Source organism: Antedon mediterranea, chromosome 9 (genome assembly GCF_964355755.1).
Source record: "Antedon mediterranea chromosome 9, ecAntMedi1.1, whole genome shotgun sequence".
Lineage (NCBI taxonomy): Eukaryota > Metazoa > Echinodermata > Crinoidea > Comatulida > Antedonidae > Antedon > Antedon mediterranea.
In genome coordinates, this window is record NC_092678.1 from 238,626 (window position 1) to 258,474 (window position 19,849).

Consider the following 19,849-nt stretch of genomic DNA (forward strand, 5'->3'; position numbering starts at 1 on the left):
AGTTCAATCTGAGATAGGATTTGTTTTAATAGTTACCAAATGTCTTTTTCTTAATACATAGTTTACAGATACCCCGATGAATATTAAATATTAAGGACCACCTTTAGAAATCAACAGGAGAGTGGGATATTCTTGGATAAAAAGGTTTAAAAAAAAGATATGTAGTAAGATTTTCCATGACATCTGAAAGAAACTGACTCAAAAAAATATAAAACATAAAAAACAATATTGAAGCACCTAAATAATGTACACTCCATGAAAAAGCAACAATATTTACAGCACACCATGTTGTCATGACAACAGCAAATAACAACCAGTCTTAAATTAACAATCAAAATAAATTTATATTTTTTGTTAATCAGAATAAATGTGACCAACATTCCAATGCGCTTCGGTTATCAATCGTATTTGCATGATAATTTGATTTTAAAATGATATTTTATTTATGATACAATTCTATATTGTTACAACCTACACTAAGCATTTAGTATAAAATGCACATACAAGTATATTCAACATTTAAAGCAGGCCAAATGTAATAGATTTTAATTTATAAATGTTATACAATCTGAACAATTACAACTCATGAGGTGGGTATTGACTTCTTACCATACATTCTAGATCAAATATTATCTCAGTATGCAATGTCAGGGGTCAAGACTTCTTAACATACTCCAAAGATATTTTGTAAATCTTTTAATACACCCACATCTACATGAATGCATGCAAACAACTTTCAAAATTTGAAAATAATTGTTACTATACTACTATGCTATAGATATTCCCCAAATAGTTCATTACAATCCATCATACACTGTTAAAGTTTCCACAGTAGAAAGAATACTGCAGTTACTGCAGAAACTTTATCTCCTTACTGTATTGTATATTGCTCCTTGAATGTGTGAAATTCAACTCACGTTTTCATCAATGCTTCATGCGGTACTTAACATGTGTGCACTTGCGCCCTCTACCACATATGCGTTTCTCGTACCTCCGCTATGATCTGACTTGCCTTTTGCAATGCCTGTAAAAAAATAAAAACAATTTAAAAGTAAAAAATAGACTCTGATCCAGGGCTTCCACTATGAAACCTTGAACACTGTGTTCATTTGGACTTAAATTAAATTGACAAAAACCTGTACTAGAAAATACACAACTAAAATGAGGGGCTTAAACAATCCTCGATTTTACCCGGTTTTGATTTCCTCTTTTTCACACGTGGATAATAGAAATGATATAGGAGGCTAATAATCATTTATTTTCATCATCAAACATCACATTAGCATACAGTAGGCCTATACATCAAACATCACATTATTATACAGTAGGCCTACACATCAAACATCACATTATCATACAGTAGGCCTACACATCAAACATCACATTATCATACAGTAGGCCTATACATCAAACATCACATTATCATACAGTAGGCCTATACATCAAACATCACATTATCATACAGTAGGCCTATACATCAAACATCACATTATTATACAGTAGGCCTACACATCAAACATCACATTATCATACAGTAGGCCTATACATCAAACATCACATTATTATACAGTAGGCCTACACATCAAACATCACATTATCATACAGTAGGCCTATACATCAAACATCACATTATCATACAGTAGGCCTACACATCAAACATCACATTATCATACAGTAGGCCTACACATCAAACATCACATTATCATACAGTAGGCCTATACATCAAACATCACATTATCATACAGTAGGCCTATACATCAAACATCACATTATCATACAGTAGGCCTATACATCAAACATCACATTATCATACAGTAGGCCTACACATCAAACATCACATTATCATACAGTAGGCCTACACATCAAACATCACATTATCATACAGTAGGCCTATACACCAAACATCACATTATCATACAGTAGGCCTATACATCAAACATCACATTATCATACAGTAGGCCTACACATCAAACATCACATTATCATACAGTAGGCCTACACATCAAACATCACATTATTATACAGTAGGCCTACACATCAAACATCACATTATCATACAGTAGGCCTACACATCAAACATCACATTATTATACAGTAGGCCTACACATCAAACATCACATTATTATACAGTAGGCCTACACATCAAACATCACATTATCATACAGTAGGCCTACACATCAAACATCACATTATCATACAGTAGGCCTACACATCAAACATCACATTATCATACAGTAGGCCTATACATCAAACATCACATTATTATACAGTAGGCCTATACATCAAACATCACATTATCATACAGTAGGCCTACACATCAAACATCACATTATCATACAGTAGGCCTATACATCAAACATCACATTATCATACAGTAGGCCTATACATCAAACATCACATTATCATACAGTAGGCCTACACATCAAACATCACATTATCATACAGTAGGCCTACACATCAAACATCACATTATCATACAGTAGGCCTATACATCAAACATCACATTATTATACAGTAGGCCTACACATCAAACATCACATTATTATACAGTAGGCCTACACATCAAACATCACATTATCATACAGTAGGCCTACACATCAAACATCACATTATCATACAGTAGGCCTACACATCAAACATCACATTATCATACAGTAGGCCTATACATCAAACATCACATTATCATACAGTAGGCCTATACATCAAACATCACATTATCATACAGTAGGCCTATACATCAAACATCACATTATCATACAGTAGGCCTACACATCAAACATCACATTATCATACAGTAGGCCTACACATCAAACATCACATTATCATACAGTAGGCCTACACATCAAACATCACATTATCATACAGTAGGCCTACACATCAAACATCACATTATCATACAGTAGGCCTATACATCAAACATCACATTATCATACAGTAGGCCTACACATCAAACATCACATTATCATACAGTAGGCCTACACATCAAACATCACATTATCATACAGTAGGCCTATACATCAAACATCACATTATCATACAGTAGGCCTATACATCAAACATCACATTATCATACAGTAGGCCTACACATCAAACATCACATTATCATACAGTAGGCCTACACATCAAACATCACATTATCATACAGTAGGCCTATACATCAAACATCACATTATTATACAGTAGGCCTACACATCAAACATCACATTATTATACAGTAGGCCTACACATCAAACATCACATTATCATACAGTAGGCCTATACATCAAACATCACATTATCATACAGTAGGCCTACACATCAAACATCACATTATCATACAGTAGGCCTACACATCAAACATCACATTATCATACAGTAGGCCTATACATCAAACATCACATTATCATACAGTAGGCCTATACATCAAACATCACATTATCATACAGTAGGCCTATACATCAAACATCACATTATCATACAGTAGGCCTACACATCAAACATCACATTATCATACAGTAGGCCTACACATCAAACATCACATTATCATACAGTAGGCCTACACATCAAACATCACATTATCATACAGTAGGCCTACACATCAAACATCACATTATCATACAGTAGGCCTATACATCAAACATCACATTATCATACAGTAGGCCTACACATCAAACATCACATTATCATACAGTAGGCCTACACATCAAACATCACATTATCATACAGTAGGCCTATACATCAAACATCACATTATCATACAGTAGGCCTACACATCAAACATCACATTATCATACAGTAGGCCTACACATCAAACATCACATTATCATACAGTAGGCCTACACATCAAACATCACATTATCATACAGGAGGCCTATACATTTTAAAATACAAAACATCAGATAATGACAAATTGCAAACTCTTACCCCTAACATCTTTGCCGCTTCTCGTCTCCTTTGAACCATGAGCTCAGACTCTTTTAGTAGCGTACTTATTTGTTCTTGTTTATATAATTTACCAACCAGCTCACTTTGTAATTGGTCTCGTACATAGTTCACCAAGAAATGCATGATAGCTTTTGGTACACTGTCTTGGATGTTTTTACGCACAATTAGAAAATAGCTGTTGATGAGCTTCTCTGAAATCAAACAAATTTAAGAAACCATTTATTTTTTATACTCAATGAGAAGAATTCTCAAAATCATTTTGTAGGTTGAAAAAATAATTTATAAGAAAAAAAACTAGATACATACTTATTACATCCACATCCTTCTGTTCTTTATTTGATAGTTTTCTTGCAGAAGGTAAAGTTGGCTAAAAAAAACAATATTAAATTTAGATCTAAATCATTAGATACGATATACTATAATGACCAAAAGATGTAATACAAGACACAACATACCTCATCTGACAGAAGATTAAGAGTAGGTTGTTTAGCCTCCTTGTGAGGGCTGTCTGTAGGGGTACCTGACCGAGGTCCAGCCTTCCAAAATGAACCCCAAGCTCGGTCACTTTCTTTCTGACCATCTGAAATTGAAAGCTGTGCTGCCGCTGCCTTTGCAAGCTGCCTATCTTTCTCAAGCTGTTCACTCGATGACACCACATCAACACGATGTTTTTTTACATCATTGCTTTGATGAGCGAGGGCGTTGATTACCGCAGCATCAACGAAGTCAGGGTGTTTTGTGTTTATGTATGCCAGCTCAATACCCACAATATTTTCAACCTGAAATTTAAACAGTTGAACATTTTGTTAGGCAATTTATATTGTTGTATAAAAATGTAACGTTCGATAAACCAATTATCAAGTACTCACTTGCTACGTTTCGGCGATTTTCAGTAGCCTTGGTCACGCAAATGACTCCGAGAATTTTTCGAGAATTTACATTGTATTACTGTATGTCACTCTTTATTGTTTATATAATGATAAACATATTTAAAACTTTACCATAGTGTTTGTAGTAGGCAGCCTTTGTCTCAGCAGTCTTGTGACAACTTCTACGATGCGATCATGAAGCTTGGGAAATCGTAACATCTCTTGCGTACCGCAATGTTGAATGATTCGCTGCATCTCTTCGTGAACAAGCTCGACGCACCGTAAGCTAGGCTCTTCTAAACGACGAATCTGTCTTTTTACTAGTAATTCAAATGAGACCTCTGGTACAAATAAAGCGGGTCTTGGTCCCTGACAAAGAAAACAAAAAGGTACGAATAATTTTAGGTGCCTTAATGTTTCACATCAAATGGTTTGTATACTTGTTTGTGAGACACAACGCAAGAACAAAAGAATAACTAACATGAAGATTTAAATGCAAAGCATTGAACTGATAAGAAATGGGAAACAAGTACATTTACTATTAATGTTTGATTTCATTATACTGTTTGTAATACACAACGTACAAGCATTGATGTATACCTTAAAACTAACAAAAGGCGGACTTACCGTAGCGTTCCTAATGGCTGTTAATATATCAATAGTCTTAAGACCACCAAGAGGATCAATACCACTCAACGTACGACCAAACGTTTCATGAAAAATATAACATATACGAGCACCACCACATCTAGAAAATAAATTAAAAATTCTAACCACAATATCAAATATGCTGTACTATATACTAACCTTAAATGTGTCTAAAGCTCGGTCTAAATTATCAAACTTTATGTGATGAAAAAATGTAATGTACCCATATGGTCACTACCATATTTGGGCATACCACTACCATATTTAGGCACATTTTTGTTTTCAAACTAGTTTGATAGTGTAGACAGGACTTTACATAAGAAATTTGATTTGTAGGCCTACTACTCTAACCTCAAATTTGTCTGTTACTTACATACTAAGATATTAGATTTGTAGGTCTACTTACAGTTCTGAAATTTCAATATTCTTTGAGGTTCCTTCAATGGTTGCACAATATTCCGAGGCAAACTTTGTTGTGATCTGTAACAGAGTCTGGGCCTCATCCTCAACAGGTTCTCCAAATGACTGCAGCAACTGCTGGAACTGGGAGGCTAACACATTGACCCTTGTCTTGAGGTCAGGTAGGCAGTCTCTAATGTGATGCATTAAAAGCTGTTGAAATTCAAACAAGAAGTTGAGTAGTGGTGTTTTATTTTTCATTTATGTTTTCATTTTAATCTAAATGTTTTTTTTAACTTACTCTATTTAAAGTTTTTGCAAGAAACATTGTTCCATTTCTATTGGCTAAAGCTGGATACTTTCTCTGTAAAAATGCTGACTCATCTCTACTGGCTTCGTCTATGCTCTTTAGAAAAATAATGAAATAATTAAAACCAGATTAAAATATCAAACTCAATGAGTATACATACGCAATGAGTACACATCGCTATAAACTCAATAAACAATATCAGCCTACCTTTTTGTTATTAATGTCCATCTGACTTCTATTAACAATACCAATTATACCCAGCTTAACAGGAATCACTGAAATGTAAACAAACCAAAACATCCAATTAATACAAACTGATGATAATCAAGTGAATGGCCGAGCGGTCAAGATGACCATCCCACTGAGAGACCAGTCTGATGATAATCAAGTGAATGGCCGAGCGGTCAAGATGGTGGGACCATCCCACTGAGAGACCAGTCTGATGATAATCAAGTGAATGGCCGAGCGGTCAAGATGACCATCCCACTGAGAGACCAGTCTGATGATAATCAAGTGAATGGCCGAGCGGTCAAGATGACCATCCCACTGAGAGACCAGTCTGAGACTAAAGAGGTTACCCAGTATAAATAATAAATACAAGATGATAAACTCATTAGTTACAATTACCCCAGTGTACTAATACACATACAGCCACTGATCATAACTGGGCCCTCTGAAGATGTTACCCAGTATAAAATAAATAAGTTTTAGTTTACTTTAAGTACAAACTAACCTCGTCCACATAAAACATCAACTGCGTCTGTGCCAGCATCCATCAAATCCAATTTAGTTATCACTGCCAATGTCCGACGACCTTACAAAAATATATTGAAAAATACTTGTGACCTACATTGTATTTTTGTTTTCTATGTTATATGACAACACTGTAACGTATGGTGAGAGTCAATCAAGAATTATACAACTATTGTATAAATCAATCATAAAATAGGATTATATTATTATGGATAAAAACAACTAAATATCATACCGTCAGGGTCGACCTCTTTAGCTAGTTTGAGCGCTTCTGACGTAGCAAGGTCCGTGTTAGCGGCTGTAACCGCTAAGATTATTGAGTTGGGATTACTGATGTACTTAAGTATAATTGAGCGCACTTGGTGCTCAATGTCTTCTGGTTGATCACCTACAGGCACCTAGAAATAAATATATCAAACTTACTTTTATAAATAGAATCTAAATTTGTTTTAAGTCAATGATTTTGCTTTAAGTCAATGATTTTGCTTTAAGTCAATGATTTTGCTTTAAGTCTGTTTCCAAAATAACCTGAGAAAATATTGTTGGATATGTCTTTTCCTAAATCTTAGATGAATCCAATCCTCAAATCAAAAGAACTGATTTGAAACAAGCTTCAGTTTTCTACTTAAGCATGTATTTTTAAAAGTAAGACGTTCTTACCTTAGTAAGTCCAGGTAAATCCACCAGTGTCAGGTTAAGTACCTTGGTGGAGTAGATCTTAAGGTTGATAGGCTCAGGTGAAATGCCCTGCAACGTAACATTACATTCATTCTTTTTAAAACTTTTATAATAAACCAAATAATGAAAGTACAATTTTATTTTTGTTGTAATAATTCAACTGACAACTGTGTACTACACCCTTCATATGAACCAGGAGAAGACACAAAATATAGTAGGGTTTCATAAAGTATACATTTTTAAAGACTTTTACCTTATTTGTCCCTGTCATTCTCTCGGTTTCCGCTTCTAATTCATTTTTTATTTCTTCAAAATCTGTGTAAATTTTGTTTTTTGTGTGCAAGAATTTACCCCATTCTTCCGCTTCTAACTCTTCTAAAAATAAAGTAAAAACAATCATTTAAATTACAGTTTCTGATATAAACAATTAAAAATAAATGATGTTATGACTAAGTAGTTATTTATACTGAATATTAAACTGTATAACATGATGGAAGAATGATAAAAAGGAGGAACATGGCGACAATAATAATAATAATATACCACATTTATATAGCGCCCTTTTCATGAAAAAACATGCTCAAAGGCGCTTTACATAAAGTACATTAAGACAGACAAAAGGTTAGTTATACAATATAAAAATATGGATGCAGTTTAAAAATGATTGTTGTGATGATGTAGACAATCATAGTACTGTTGTATATAGCAAACACTATACACTGACTGAAGAATAATAATAGACATTAGTGTGAAGATGTTGTTGTTAACAATGATAGCTTATCCCTACCATCTCCTTCTAATACTGATTTTCTATCTTCTGGATCTATGTGAACCAATTGTAAGATTGTTGGTCTTCTTGTAACAATTCCATTTCCTAAAAAACATAAATTCAACATTAGTTTGCTACAAAGAGTCAAATAATAATTATTTTCATCTAATAATTCTTGCATTTTATGTTTAAAATTGTCACAGTTCAACCACATCTATAATTGTGTTTTGCGTCTTTACCTCTTGGAAGAAAATCACGTCCAACCAGACTTTCTAATACAGAACTTTTGCCACTACTCTGAAAATGAAAACAAATCAAAGAATAAATCAATAGGATATTTATTACAGTTTGTAATTTATATCATAAAAAAGACAATATAAAATTGTACAACCTTTTATGCAAGATATACAATGTAATTTTTTTTTTTTTTATTTATCACTAATTTATTGTTGATAGGCCTGCCTAGTAGTGTAGTAAATACCTTCTTTCTAAATTCTATATAATCTCATTTTTCGAATTCAATAAAAATATAAAAATGTTTTAAATTAAAGTTCAGTTTAAATACAATTCAATAAACTCGGCTTAAAATGTATTTTTATAGTTAAGTTATGAATTACTGCCGTGCCCAAGTCATCCACCCACATAATGATGTTGAAAAGATAGGAAGATCACTTCCTTTCAATAAAATACATAGGCGGTTCGATGAGAATTTCCCCGGTTAAAAAAAGTTTAATGCCCGTAAAACAAAGTTGTTTACCTGGGTCCCAATAACAACAATTTGTGGTAATTGAATTGTATCTGAACCAACTGTGTTGAACACATCTTGAAGCTTATTTATCACAGGAATTAACGCTTCCATTTTAATTTCCAACGCAGAGCAAATAGAAGCAAATAAAGACAACAAATTTCACCGGGGAGGGATGGGAAAGCCCTTTTTTGGTTTCGTTTGTGACCTTTCAACTCAAGAGAACAGTCGTTGAGTGGGGAATATAAATGATTGGTCCAGACGCTAACTGCTAAGTTGTTGTCTGATCAATGGTGCGTGACGGCATTGTCATGTGCTTTTGTTTTGATTGATGAAGTGCAAATGTTTTGTGTATCCAGGAGACAGCATAATAGCCCAAATTAGCAGTCTCGTTTAAAATATAGCTTGTATTTATCTGAATATGCATGAGTATAATGCAATATTGAACGACGGTGGTCCTGTCAAAAACTGTCCCGTTTGGGGAACAACGGCACGTACGTACCTAGATTGGTCCTATTCCGTAACCAATCGCGGAGTCCAAGGTCACAACAGTCACAACAGTCACAACAGTCACACAGTGAGTCAACAAATTAAATTGTTAGTGTACCAACCAAGGAGGTATAGGGATTTGAAATTAACAACTCCCTGGTTTTTGCAGTTAAATGTTGTGTAATGCACATGTAAGTTATTACATAATTTTCGACAGAATTTTAAATAACATTAACAACCAAAATGACCAATAAATCAAATTACATACAATTACAACTTAATTGATTTATTTAAATTAATTGTATTGATTTTGCTATTTAAAAAAGCATGTTAAATATGAGTAAAAAAGTACACAAGGAAGTATTTAAAAATTGAGTGGGGGATGTTTGGTTATTTGTTTAAAAAGCAACAATTATTATTCTTAGAAACATGACCTTGACATTCTGTACATCCTAATGATACATAAATTGTTAGGCCATTCTACAATTTGTTATTTACAAAAGAAGAGGCGTTTTTTTAAACCAAACATACAAAAATATAAGAGAGACTTAATTTAATCCACTTAATCATTGAAATGTCTTGGTATGTATTCTTTGTTTTACTTATTTATAGTTTTACTTTAGTATCAAAAAACTTTAAGAGTTTACGTTTAGGCCGGCGCCTGTGATTCAATATTTTGTAGATACAGTGCTAACTTAAGCTTCCTGTTATGCCATGCTTTGATGAGGTCAGTTGTTCCACATATTCATAGATATTATTACCACAACTTTTCAGAAAAGATTGAATTAATATTTAATAACTTAAGTGTGATGCATTGTGAAGTAAAATGAATGAATATGGACTCACAATACAATGTTTCTTTATTCTCATTGAGCATCTCTTTGTTAATTTCTTTAAAAGATTTTACTTCAAGTTTTTATTTTTTTTATTGATGTTTCCTTTTTTCATTTCTTTAAAAGATTTTCCTTTTTTATTTTATTTCAAAACAACAGCAAACAGAATTCGCCATAACAGGAGTGTTAAATAGAGATTATATGTTCTCGGGCTAATTTTGTACATAACTTATATATGGATAAATTATTATTGTAAATATATCAGCATAAAAAAGATTGTTGCCATTAATATTTCTAAAACAGTTTTTTCTACACAATTGTAATCAGTCTGCAATACTACATTTAAGACTCAGTTCAATTTAGCTGCATTCATTTGTACGCATTTTTTGTTTTCAAATAATTAGCCGCCAGAACATACGCTTCATTTGTTTCTTTTGTCAAGGTTGCTTAGTGATTATCACACACACATTGATTCAATAACACAAATAATATTGTAATTAATAAACTGCATTGTTACACACAAACCTACAGGATAACATGGGATATGACGATATATTTTAAATATTTTACTTATAATTGTTATTGTACAATAAGTGAAACTGAAGGTAATATTACTTTTCCATTTCCTGACATCACATCCTCAATTAATATTCTACTAATACATTGAGGAAGTCAGGAGTGTTGTGTAGTATAATAATCCAGCTGTATTTAGGTCAATCTATAATTGTTGATACCATTCAGTTTTGTACTTTCTCTAGGCCTACTGGTTTTGTACTTTCTCTAGGCCTACTGGTTTTTAAAAAAATATATAGAATATAAATAAACATTATAATGTGTCAACTGCATACACACATGTTAGCTTTTATACCAATGTTGTTATTTAATATTCTTGAATCAAAATAGTGATACTATAGGAAGTATACTGATGTCCAGTTGTGTGATAATGACAATCATTGTGTTGTGACACCACAAACCCACCAAAATAACCTTCTACACTGACCAATAACAATCTAAAATGACAATTTCCTTTCCAGATCAATGTCTCTTGTCAAGTGATAATTTATGATTTTGTTCTTTTTTAACAGTTCAGACAAATGTACAGACAGTAAGAAAATGGTGAATGACATCAAGAGGGCTGTGTTGCTAGGCAAGCTGAACTCTTTGCCAAAAGTACCTTCTAAGATTGTCAGAATCTTTGTTAGTTCAACATTTGGGGGTGAGTCAGGGGTAGAGGTGGGTTGTCATCATTTGGGGGTGAGTCAGGGGTAGAGGTGGGTTGTCATTGCTTGAAGAAGTGAACATTCTCACTATCTGTTATCTGTGGTGTCTGTGCATTATAACTTGGGATGGTAATGCTCAGAAAGAGGATGTTGTTAGGATCTGCGGACCTTGTGTTCTTTGTTTAAAGATTTCTAGGAACAAAAATGTTTAAACTGCATATTGCTATCATATGGACTCACTTGGAGGATCTGCTCCAACATCATGACAGTAATGATATGATTGCAACCAAACCTGATCAAGAGTTCAGAAGTTGCTATCACATGATAATAAAAACATTGTTATTATTAGATACTGTGGCAGAGAGGAATATTCTACTTCAGAAGGCGTATCCAACGTTGAAGAAATGGTGTCAAGAAAAAGGCCTAGACTTCCAGGTAGTTGACATGCGATGGGGTGTGAGGGATGAAGTTAACGACGATCACATGACGCTGAACATCTGTCTACGTGAGATTGAGAACTGTCAGAACCTATCAGTAGGACCAAATGTGCTGGTAAGTATTCATTTACCGCAACGAATCAACAGTATTTTTTAAATTTTGATTTATTAACTGTCTGTGTTTTTTAGTTTTTGCTTGGCCAGCGTTATGGCTGGAGACCAAACCCAGCTGCTATTGATGCCATAGAATTTGAAACCATTCTAAAGTTTGCTAAAGATGATGAGAATGACCATAGTCTTCTGGAACGTTGGTACCAAAAAGATGACAATTGTGACCCGCCAGTGTTTGTACTTCAAAAGGTCACACAGGACAGAAAAGACGACTGGATTAGAAACTCTAACAATATAAGCAAAGCACTGAGAAAAGCAGTTGAGGGCGCCATAGTAGCTAATGAAATCGGACAAGACAGAATGAAACATTATTCTATGTCAGGTAATACTTGCAATTAAAAAAACAACACTATTTTTTATAATCAGTAGGCCTAGAGTTGATTTAGTATTTAAAAAAAACAATTTCTGTTTTGCTTAGTTACTGAACAGGAGGTCAAGTTTGCCCTAAACACTGACAACCCAGATAATCACTGTGTTGCATTCGTAAGGACGCTGAACCACCTGGAAGACAATCTCAAAAACACTAACGTTCATAGTTACACAGATTTCCTCAATTCTTTGGAAATTGACAAAGAAGCACGAGATCTTCTGAAGGAATTCAAAGAAGAGTTTCTTCCTTCTAAGCTCAGTAAGAATAACATTCATAAGTACTTCATAGAGTGGACAAGTGAGGGAGTAGATGCCACAAACATCGAACACTATCAATACCTGATCAAACTTTGTACGACGTTTGTAAAAGATGTTAAAGATTTGGTGAAGAAAGGTCTTGGAGAATCCAATCTCTTGGAGCTCTGCCAAGACGCACTCTTTATGGAAGTGCTTCACCACAGTAAATTCTGCCTACAGAAATGTAAGAACTTCTGCGGACGAAAAGGACTGTTACAAGAGATTGAAATTTATCTGTCAAATCCAGCGAAAACGAAGCCACTGGTGATACACGGGCCATCTGGTGTTGGGAAGACTTCAGTGATGGCAAAAGCTGCGATGGAACAGCAGAATAAAAGAGACTGCCAAACAGTCTTACGATTTCTTGGAACGTCATCACATACCTCCAATATTTTTCAAGTTATGCTTTCAATATTTAACCAGATATGTGAAGTGTATAACCTAACTATTCCATCTAGCGTCAACTTGAAGAGATTTGCAGATCTTGTAAAATATTTTCCGGTTTTACTTCAACACGTTTCAGATGTCGCTGAAGACAAACCATTAATCATACTATTAGATTCGCTTGATCAACTTCAGCCTGCATTTGATGCTTACGAGGTAAAATGGCTGCCGAAAAAATGTCCGCCTAATGTCAAGATAATCCTGTCCACATTGCCAGATGCGTCAAATATTTTGGATGAGCTGAAAGAGTGGATTGTAGACGAGGAGTGTTTTATGGCAGTGAAACCATTGCCAGATGATACTGGAGAGGAGATCCTAAACTCCTGGATGGCTAGTATTAACAGAACAGTTACTCAAGAACAGTCTATTGTTATAAGAAAAGGTTTGTGATTGTTTAAATTGATTGGTATTATTTAGTTTAGTGTTAAATTACAGGAAAGTCAATTCATTCTCAACTTTATATTATTTTACTAGTGTTTGCAATGGAAACCATAAAACAAAATGTAGTTGTACACCAAAGACTATTATTCTTGTTTATGGCTTATTATAATCTTCACACACAAAATCAATAATTTTATTATTATTAAGTGTATATATAGTGTAATATGTTGTGTGAAATAAACTGAACTGAAACTAGTGTGTAGTATATCAATAGCTAACCTGAATATAACTACTGTATTACTACAGCCTTTCAGCAATGTCCTCAGCCTATCTTCTTAAAGTTGGTTTTTGAAGAAGCACGGCGTTGGAAGTCATACACTGCTGTGGAAGACAGCGACCTGGCGTACACGGTACGGGAAGCTATTTGGCAGCTGTTTGACCGTCTGGAAAGACAATTTGGAAAAACTGTGGTTTCACATGCAATGGGCTACATAAGTGCATCAAGGTAATAATAATAGTATGCTAATTTTTTGGTAGTGTAAATTCGCCCTAAATTAATTCTATGACGTTATGTTTTTAGCATAATATAAGGGTAAATTTTAAATCTATTTACTTTATTATTTATTAATAGAAATGGAGTGACTGAGGGTGAATTGGAAGATATCTTATCAATTGACGATGAAGTCCTAGATGAAATATACCAGTATTGGTCACCACCAAACCCTGACGTAGTCAGACTACCCCCTCTACTGTGGGCGCGTCTTCATAATGAGATACGAGAGTATATGGTAAACCGTGAGGCGGATGGCAGGACCGTAATGGTCCTCTATCATAGGTTAGTGCTTTACATTGTCATATACTCTAAGTTATTTTATAACTTTATACATTCAATTCAACATTTTGGTCAATAAATAGTAAATCACAGTAAAATAATTACTTTTTGTATGCGGCAGGCAATTCATTGAAGCATCCAGAGACAAGTACTTGCTAGATGACAAGGAGAGACGTGCTCGGCATCAGCTGTTGGTAGATTTCTTCTTGGGTACCTGGAGTGGAAATCAAAAGAAGGTAAAATAATCATTTACTCTGAAACATACAGCCTTGAGTATTTGTTAACGCCACTGTCACACACCCCCAAGAGGGTCCCTTGATACATTGCATACGTTGTTGAGGGTCACCTTCTAATAAGGTGAAAATAAAAATGGTGTTTCGCTAATAAAGTTGTCTTTCTTTTCCACAGACTCTAATTCTGAACCAACGTAAAGAAACCTTAGAAGCCTACAGGAACGTCTCGCATCAACCAATTATGTTTAAGAATGTGTTCAATTATCGAAAGCTAAATGAACTTCCGTATCATATGCTCCATGCTGAAAATGAGGAGCAAATGATAAAGGTACATACTTAATTTTAAAAACACTGAAAGAAATTTCTTACAAGTGTACATATTTAATTTTGAGTATGCAACTAAAAATAACAATGGTAAAACTTAACTCAATATAACTAACTAAATAGTTGCATAATATCTCCTTTTTAGCACATTCTTGGAAACTTTGACTTCCTGTATTCATGGGTAGAGGCTTACACGCCACAACATGTCATAGAAGAAATGGATATGATCATTGCTTACCCAACAACAAGTGAACAACTTATAGTAGAGCTGCGGCTTGTTCAGGATCTGCTCAGGTGAGATTTGGAATAAAGTCTGTCGTTACAAGCGGTTCTAACATTAACAAACCTAACAGAAAATAATATAAAGAATCATTTTTATTTTAATGTTAAATGTTTTGAAAATTCTTTTTTTATTAGATTAGTGAAGCCAACCTTAGAATATGCAATAATTCTAAAACAATCAAATTGCCTAGCAACCGACGTACTCGGGCGAATGTTGCATTTTGCCGACACACATACGTGCATTATAAAGTCACTGTTAAAGGGCGCTACTAGATGGTGTAAGAACTATCATAAGCAGGTGGTGTATGCTACGCGTAGCTGTTACCCTTCTCCTGGAGGCCCACACCGAGCAACGCTTGTTGGACATACAGGTAAAAGCAACACATTTTTATAAGATAGATAAAAAAAGAAAGATTAGATGCAGAGATCTCTCTACAATTGTCAATTATCTCACGCATTTTGTTTTCCTTTTAGGAAATATACTAGATATTGTGGCAAATGAGGAAGGCACTTTGGCGGTGAGTGCAAGTGAGGACGGTACTGCTAGGCTCTGGGATCTAATGGACGGTGAACCAATATTGACCTTCACAGGTCATTCAGGTCAATATCTCCGTTAACATTATACACTCAAATTTGAATATTGTACTGTATACTTACAATTAAAATTAAGTTTGAGAATATGCAATGTTAAAATAAACTTTTGCTCTTATATAGGACCAGTTCACTGTGTCGCCATGTCTTCTGATTCTGCCTATCTTGTCTCAGGATCTGCTGATGACTCTCTCAGAGTCTGGGATGTTGATTCTGGTGAAGAGCTTCGGGTGATCAAAGAAGATCATTCATCATACTCCAATCATTCAGTACTTTGTATATCACATGACTGTAGCAAGATTATCTCCGCATCTAATGCGATCATTAATGTAAGGATGAATCTGAAATATTAAATTGAGAGTGTGAGAACAATTGTTATGAATTAAATTTTTGTTTTTCAATAAATCAAAACATTGTTGCAAGTTGTGTTATATTATCAGTTTTAATATTTATCTCTATAGGTTTATGAATTGAGTTCAGGTGTTGAAATACATAATTTGACAGGTCATAGTTCACCAGTCTCATCAATATTCATAAGCAAGGATGACATGATACTGGTTAGTGGATCTGATGATAAAAGTGTCAAAGTTTGGTCAGTTGCTACAGGCAACCTACTAGCAGACAAAAAGGAGTTTGATGGCGAAGTGTCAAAGGTCGTCATGACTAATGACGGACATATTCTTGCTGGGGACAAAGTTGGAGGATTGAGAGTAAGTATTTAATGCAGTTGATTGAGAAAAAAAGATTGAAATTAAACAACCGTAATTGTTACGAATCTTTTTTTCATAATTTCTACAGATTTTCTCAACTTCAAAAATTGAAGAAAGTGAGATTGAGGTGAGCATAAAGCATGTGATGCAAACACCAGATAATGCTAGGGTGTACTCTCTGTGTGCTAGCAACGACTCCAGGTGGATGGTGGTTGCAGCAGACATGAACGTTCTCGTCTATAGTGTTGCGGACTGCAGCTTACAACATACGCTTACAGGTAACATATTATATTGGTAAATAAAGTTCTTTGAAAAATGTTTTCATCTGGTTTTATGTTAACTATCTGTTTATACAGATAGTGCTGCAGTACATTTATTTAATATCATGTGACCCTCAATCCTTCAATCAAATGACAAGAATCTTGGAACGCGTTATATAAATTACAATGTTGATTGCGTTCTTCTACTTCCTTGCTGTTTTTGTATCTGATTTACAATTTGTTTCTGTTGGTAGGACATGAAGGAATAATTGATTGCGTTGCTGTGACATATTCTGATAAGTACATAGTCTCTGGAGCGCGAGACAGCATTATGAATGTATGGGATTTGGCAACTGGCCAACTTGTTGAAAGTCTTGAGGGCCAACAGGTTGAAGTCTCCAACTTTGCTTTGACAGGCGACATTGTCATTTCTACCTCAATCGTGTCGCAGTACATCAAATTATGGAGTACGGAGGAGAAGTACATCTCTCATTTCAATCTCTTTTTTCGGGATCAGTCTGGTGTTATCGCCGTCACAAGAGACAAGAAGTTTGTCTTGCATTATTCCGCAAACCCACCTGAAATAGTAGTCTGGTGTTGTGAGGCTAGAAAACCTGTACAGAGTCAGTACAAGCATACATGCAATGTTAATACCATTATAACATGCTCCAATAACATCACAGCGTTGTCAGGTGACGTAGAGGGTGTATTTCTTATTTGGAACATAAACACGACCGATGCTATTTCTCGACACGAGTTTGAAGATTGTATCCGCCATATTGCTATCCGAAAGGACGATAAATTTGCCGCAGTAGCACTTAAAAATAAAATATCATTATGGGATATGGAAACTCATTCGGTTGTAAAAACATGGACGCCACTACAGAACGAAAATGAAACAATCGAACGTGTTCTACTTACAAGTGACAACCAAGTGATCTGTGGTTTAAACACTGGTGTTGTGTTAGTGTTAGGAGATGACGACACTAACATAAAGACATTGTCACAGTGTAAGTCTTCTGTCACAAGCTTGGTCCTTAGTCCGAGTGAAGATGTCCTTGCTGTTGGGTCTCTGGACACATGTGTGCCAGTTTGGGATTGGAGAGCTGGAACATTAATACAAATTATAGACGATGTAAGTATTTTAGACTAATATACTAAGAAGAAACATTGTTAAGGAATATACTAACAATGGTGATACAAGAAGAAACATTGTTAAGGAATATACTAACAATGGTGATACAAGAAGAAACATTGTTAAGGAATATACTAACAATGGTGATACCAGAAGAAACATTGTTAAGGAATATACTAACAATGGTGATACAAGAAGAAACGTATTGTTAAGCTTGGTTCTCACTAGAATGTAACGCAAAGACGTAAACGCAACTCAAGGCGTGTTAACCAATGACAAGCGACAGTTTGAATAATCTATCGCTTGGTGATACAACATGCCAAGGTTTGACTTAATAGTGTACTTAATATGGTGATACAACATGCCAAGGTTTGACTTAATAGTGCACTTAATATAATCAGTTTAAAAAACATTTAAAAGCACTATATTTCGTTACGTTACTAATTGATGTGAAGCGCCGCTGATTATAATTAAATGTTGTATAAATGTGCGCTATACAAGTAATAATAATAATAATAATAATAATAATAATAATATTATTGGTCTTGAGTACCGTACTTACAGTATATGAATCAATTGTTGTTTTTAATTTATGTTAATTCTAATTTGTTACATCTATATAGACATTTAAAATGGTTTCCATGGCGTTTACTGAAGATGGACACTACTTAGTAACTGGTTCATCAGACAAGGTGAGAATTTTTTAATAATTGTGCCTCAACAAATATAATTCCAAAACATCCATAAAGTACAAAGAAAAAATTTAAATATCTTACTTGTTTTCAATTTTAGTTGATACGAGTTTGGCAAATGAGCGATGGTTCCTTCTACATGTCTCACTACATCTACTCTGACCTGGTTACCATGGTAATTCAGGATAATGAGATCATTGGTGGTACAAGATATGGACAACCAATCGTCCTAGCGATCCATGAGAAACCGACAGAAGTTCTTGAAGTGACTCCTGGATTTTCCAGCGCAGACGGTTTTGTTGACTCTCAGCGATCAGATGATCTGGCACCAATCGATACTACGCCTTCTAACAAATCTGAGGAAGAAGCTAAAACAAATGCAATAATTGAAAAAGAGACTGAATTAGACAAAAATACCAGTAAAGAATCTTTGACGGAAACAGAAGCTCAGGAAGAGGTGTCAAAACCACCGAAGAAAAAGAAACGCAATTCACAAGTTTGCTGTGTGCTTTAAACAGCAATAAAACATGTACAGTATTGTCTTGTCTAAGTAGTCTTTCTTTACTAAACTTACTAAATAAGAATAAGAACAAACTGGTTTGATAGAAAAGTGAGATACAGCACAGTGCCAAATCCATTATTCTTAGTACCATTTGGTGCCATTAGTTGGCACAGTACGAACACATCACATCATTTGTAATATTTTAAATGCAATCATTTTTATTCAATTTGTAAATTAGTGTAAGTAGTAGTAGTTTAATGTATTTTAACAACCAGCTTACAGTATATAATTTTAATATAATAAATAAAGAATTTAAGAGATTGATGAAATATAATTAAATTTTAGTGAATTCAAAAGAAGAAGTTATTTTTGTATTAAATTCTACAGTACTGTCAGAATATGGAAATTTGCAATTATTCTTGTCTCTGTTATTTTATGAATACCTTTTGACAAATGAACTCACAAAGATATTTTATGCAACGTCTGGGTTAAAAGTATCAATAATTTAAGCTAATCCAATTTCATGTTTCATAAATAAAATTTAAAAAGCAT

At 34.3% G+C, this 19,849-nt stretch overlaps 2 protein-coding genes across 4 annotated transcripts; one reads left to right on the top strand and one right to left on the bottom strand.

The window, feature by feature from the left end:
- Positions 1–2: 2 nt before the first annotated feature.
- Positions 3–15,375, bottom strand: LOC140059202 (dynamin-1-like protein). Of its 2 annotated transcripts, XM_072105063.1 has the most exons (18): positions 15,364–15,375; positions 14,674–14,782; positions 14,016–14,179; positions 8,590–8,647; positions 8,369–8,455; positions 7,835–7,956; positions 7,564–7,650; positions 7,139–7,301; positions 6,884–6,964; positions 6,358–6,425; positions 6,142–6,246; positions 5,848–6,053; positions 5,421–5,541; positions 4,926–5,162; positions 4,380–4,703; positions 4,231–4,291; positions 3,904–4,115; positions 3–1,024 (listed from the first exon to the last, which is right to left on the bottom strand). In XM_072105063.1, exons 6-18 carry the CDS (start codon positions 7,850–7,852, stop codon positions 968–970), a joined length of 1,740 nt encoding a protein of 579 aa, XP_071961164.1. In that variant the 5' UTR covers positions 7,853–7,956; positions 8,369–8,455; positions 8,590–8,647; positions 14,016–14,179; positions 14,674–14,782; positions 15,364–15,375; the 3' UTR covers positions 3–967. The 2 variants fall into 2 exon arrangements, with proteins under 2 accessions (XP_071961164.1, XP_071961163.1); XM_072105062.1 differs by lacking the exons at positions 14,016–14,179; positions 14,674–14,782; positions 15,364–15,375 and adding an exon at positions 9,108–9,291.
- LOC140059200 (NACHT domain- and WD repeat-containing protein 1-like) lies at positions 11,538–19,695 on the top strand. 2 transcript variants are annotated; one of them, XM_072105061.1, is made up of 17 exons: positions 11,538–11,633; positions 11,987–12,189; positions 12,264–12,567; positions 12,664–13,737; positions 14,043–14,241; positions 14,368–14,571; positions 14,690–14,804; positions 14,977–15,129; positions 15,271–15,419; positions 15,543–15,778; positions 15,882–16,007; positions 16,122–16,327; positions 16,460–16,708; positions 16,797–16,986; positions 17,223–18,103; positions 18,727–18,795; positions 18,896–19,695. In XM_072105061.1, the coding sequence occupies exons 2-17, from the start codon at positions 12,082–12,084 to the stop codon at positions 19,307–19,309; spliced, it is 4,677 nt and encodes a 1,558-aa protein (XP_071961162.1). In that variant the 5' UTR covers positions 11,538–11,633; positions 11,987–12,081; the 3' UTR covers positions 19,310–19,695. The 2 variants fall into 2 exon arrangements, with proteins under 2 accessions (XP_071961162.1, XP_071961161.1); XM_072105060.1 differs by lacking the exon at positions 11,538–11,633 and having other exon boundaries at positions 11,896–12,189.
- The last annotated feature ends 154 nt before the right edge of the window (positions 19,696–19,849 follow it).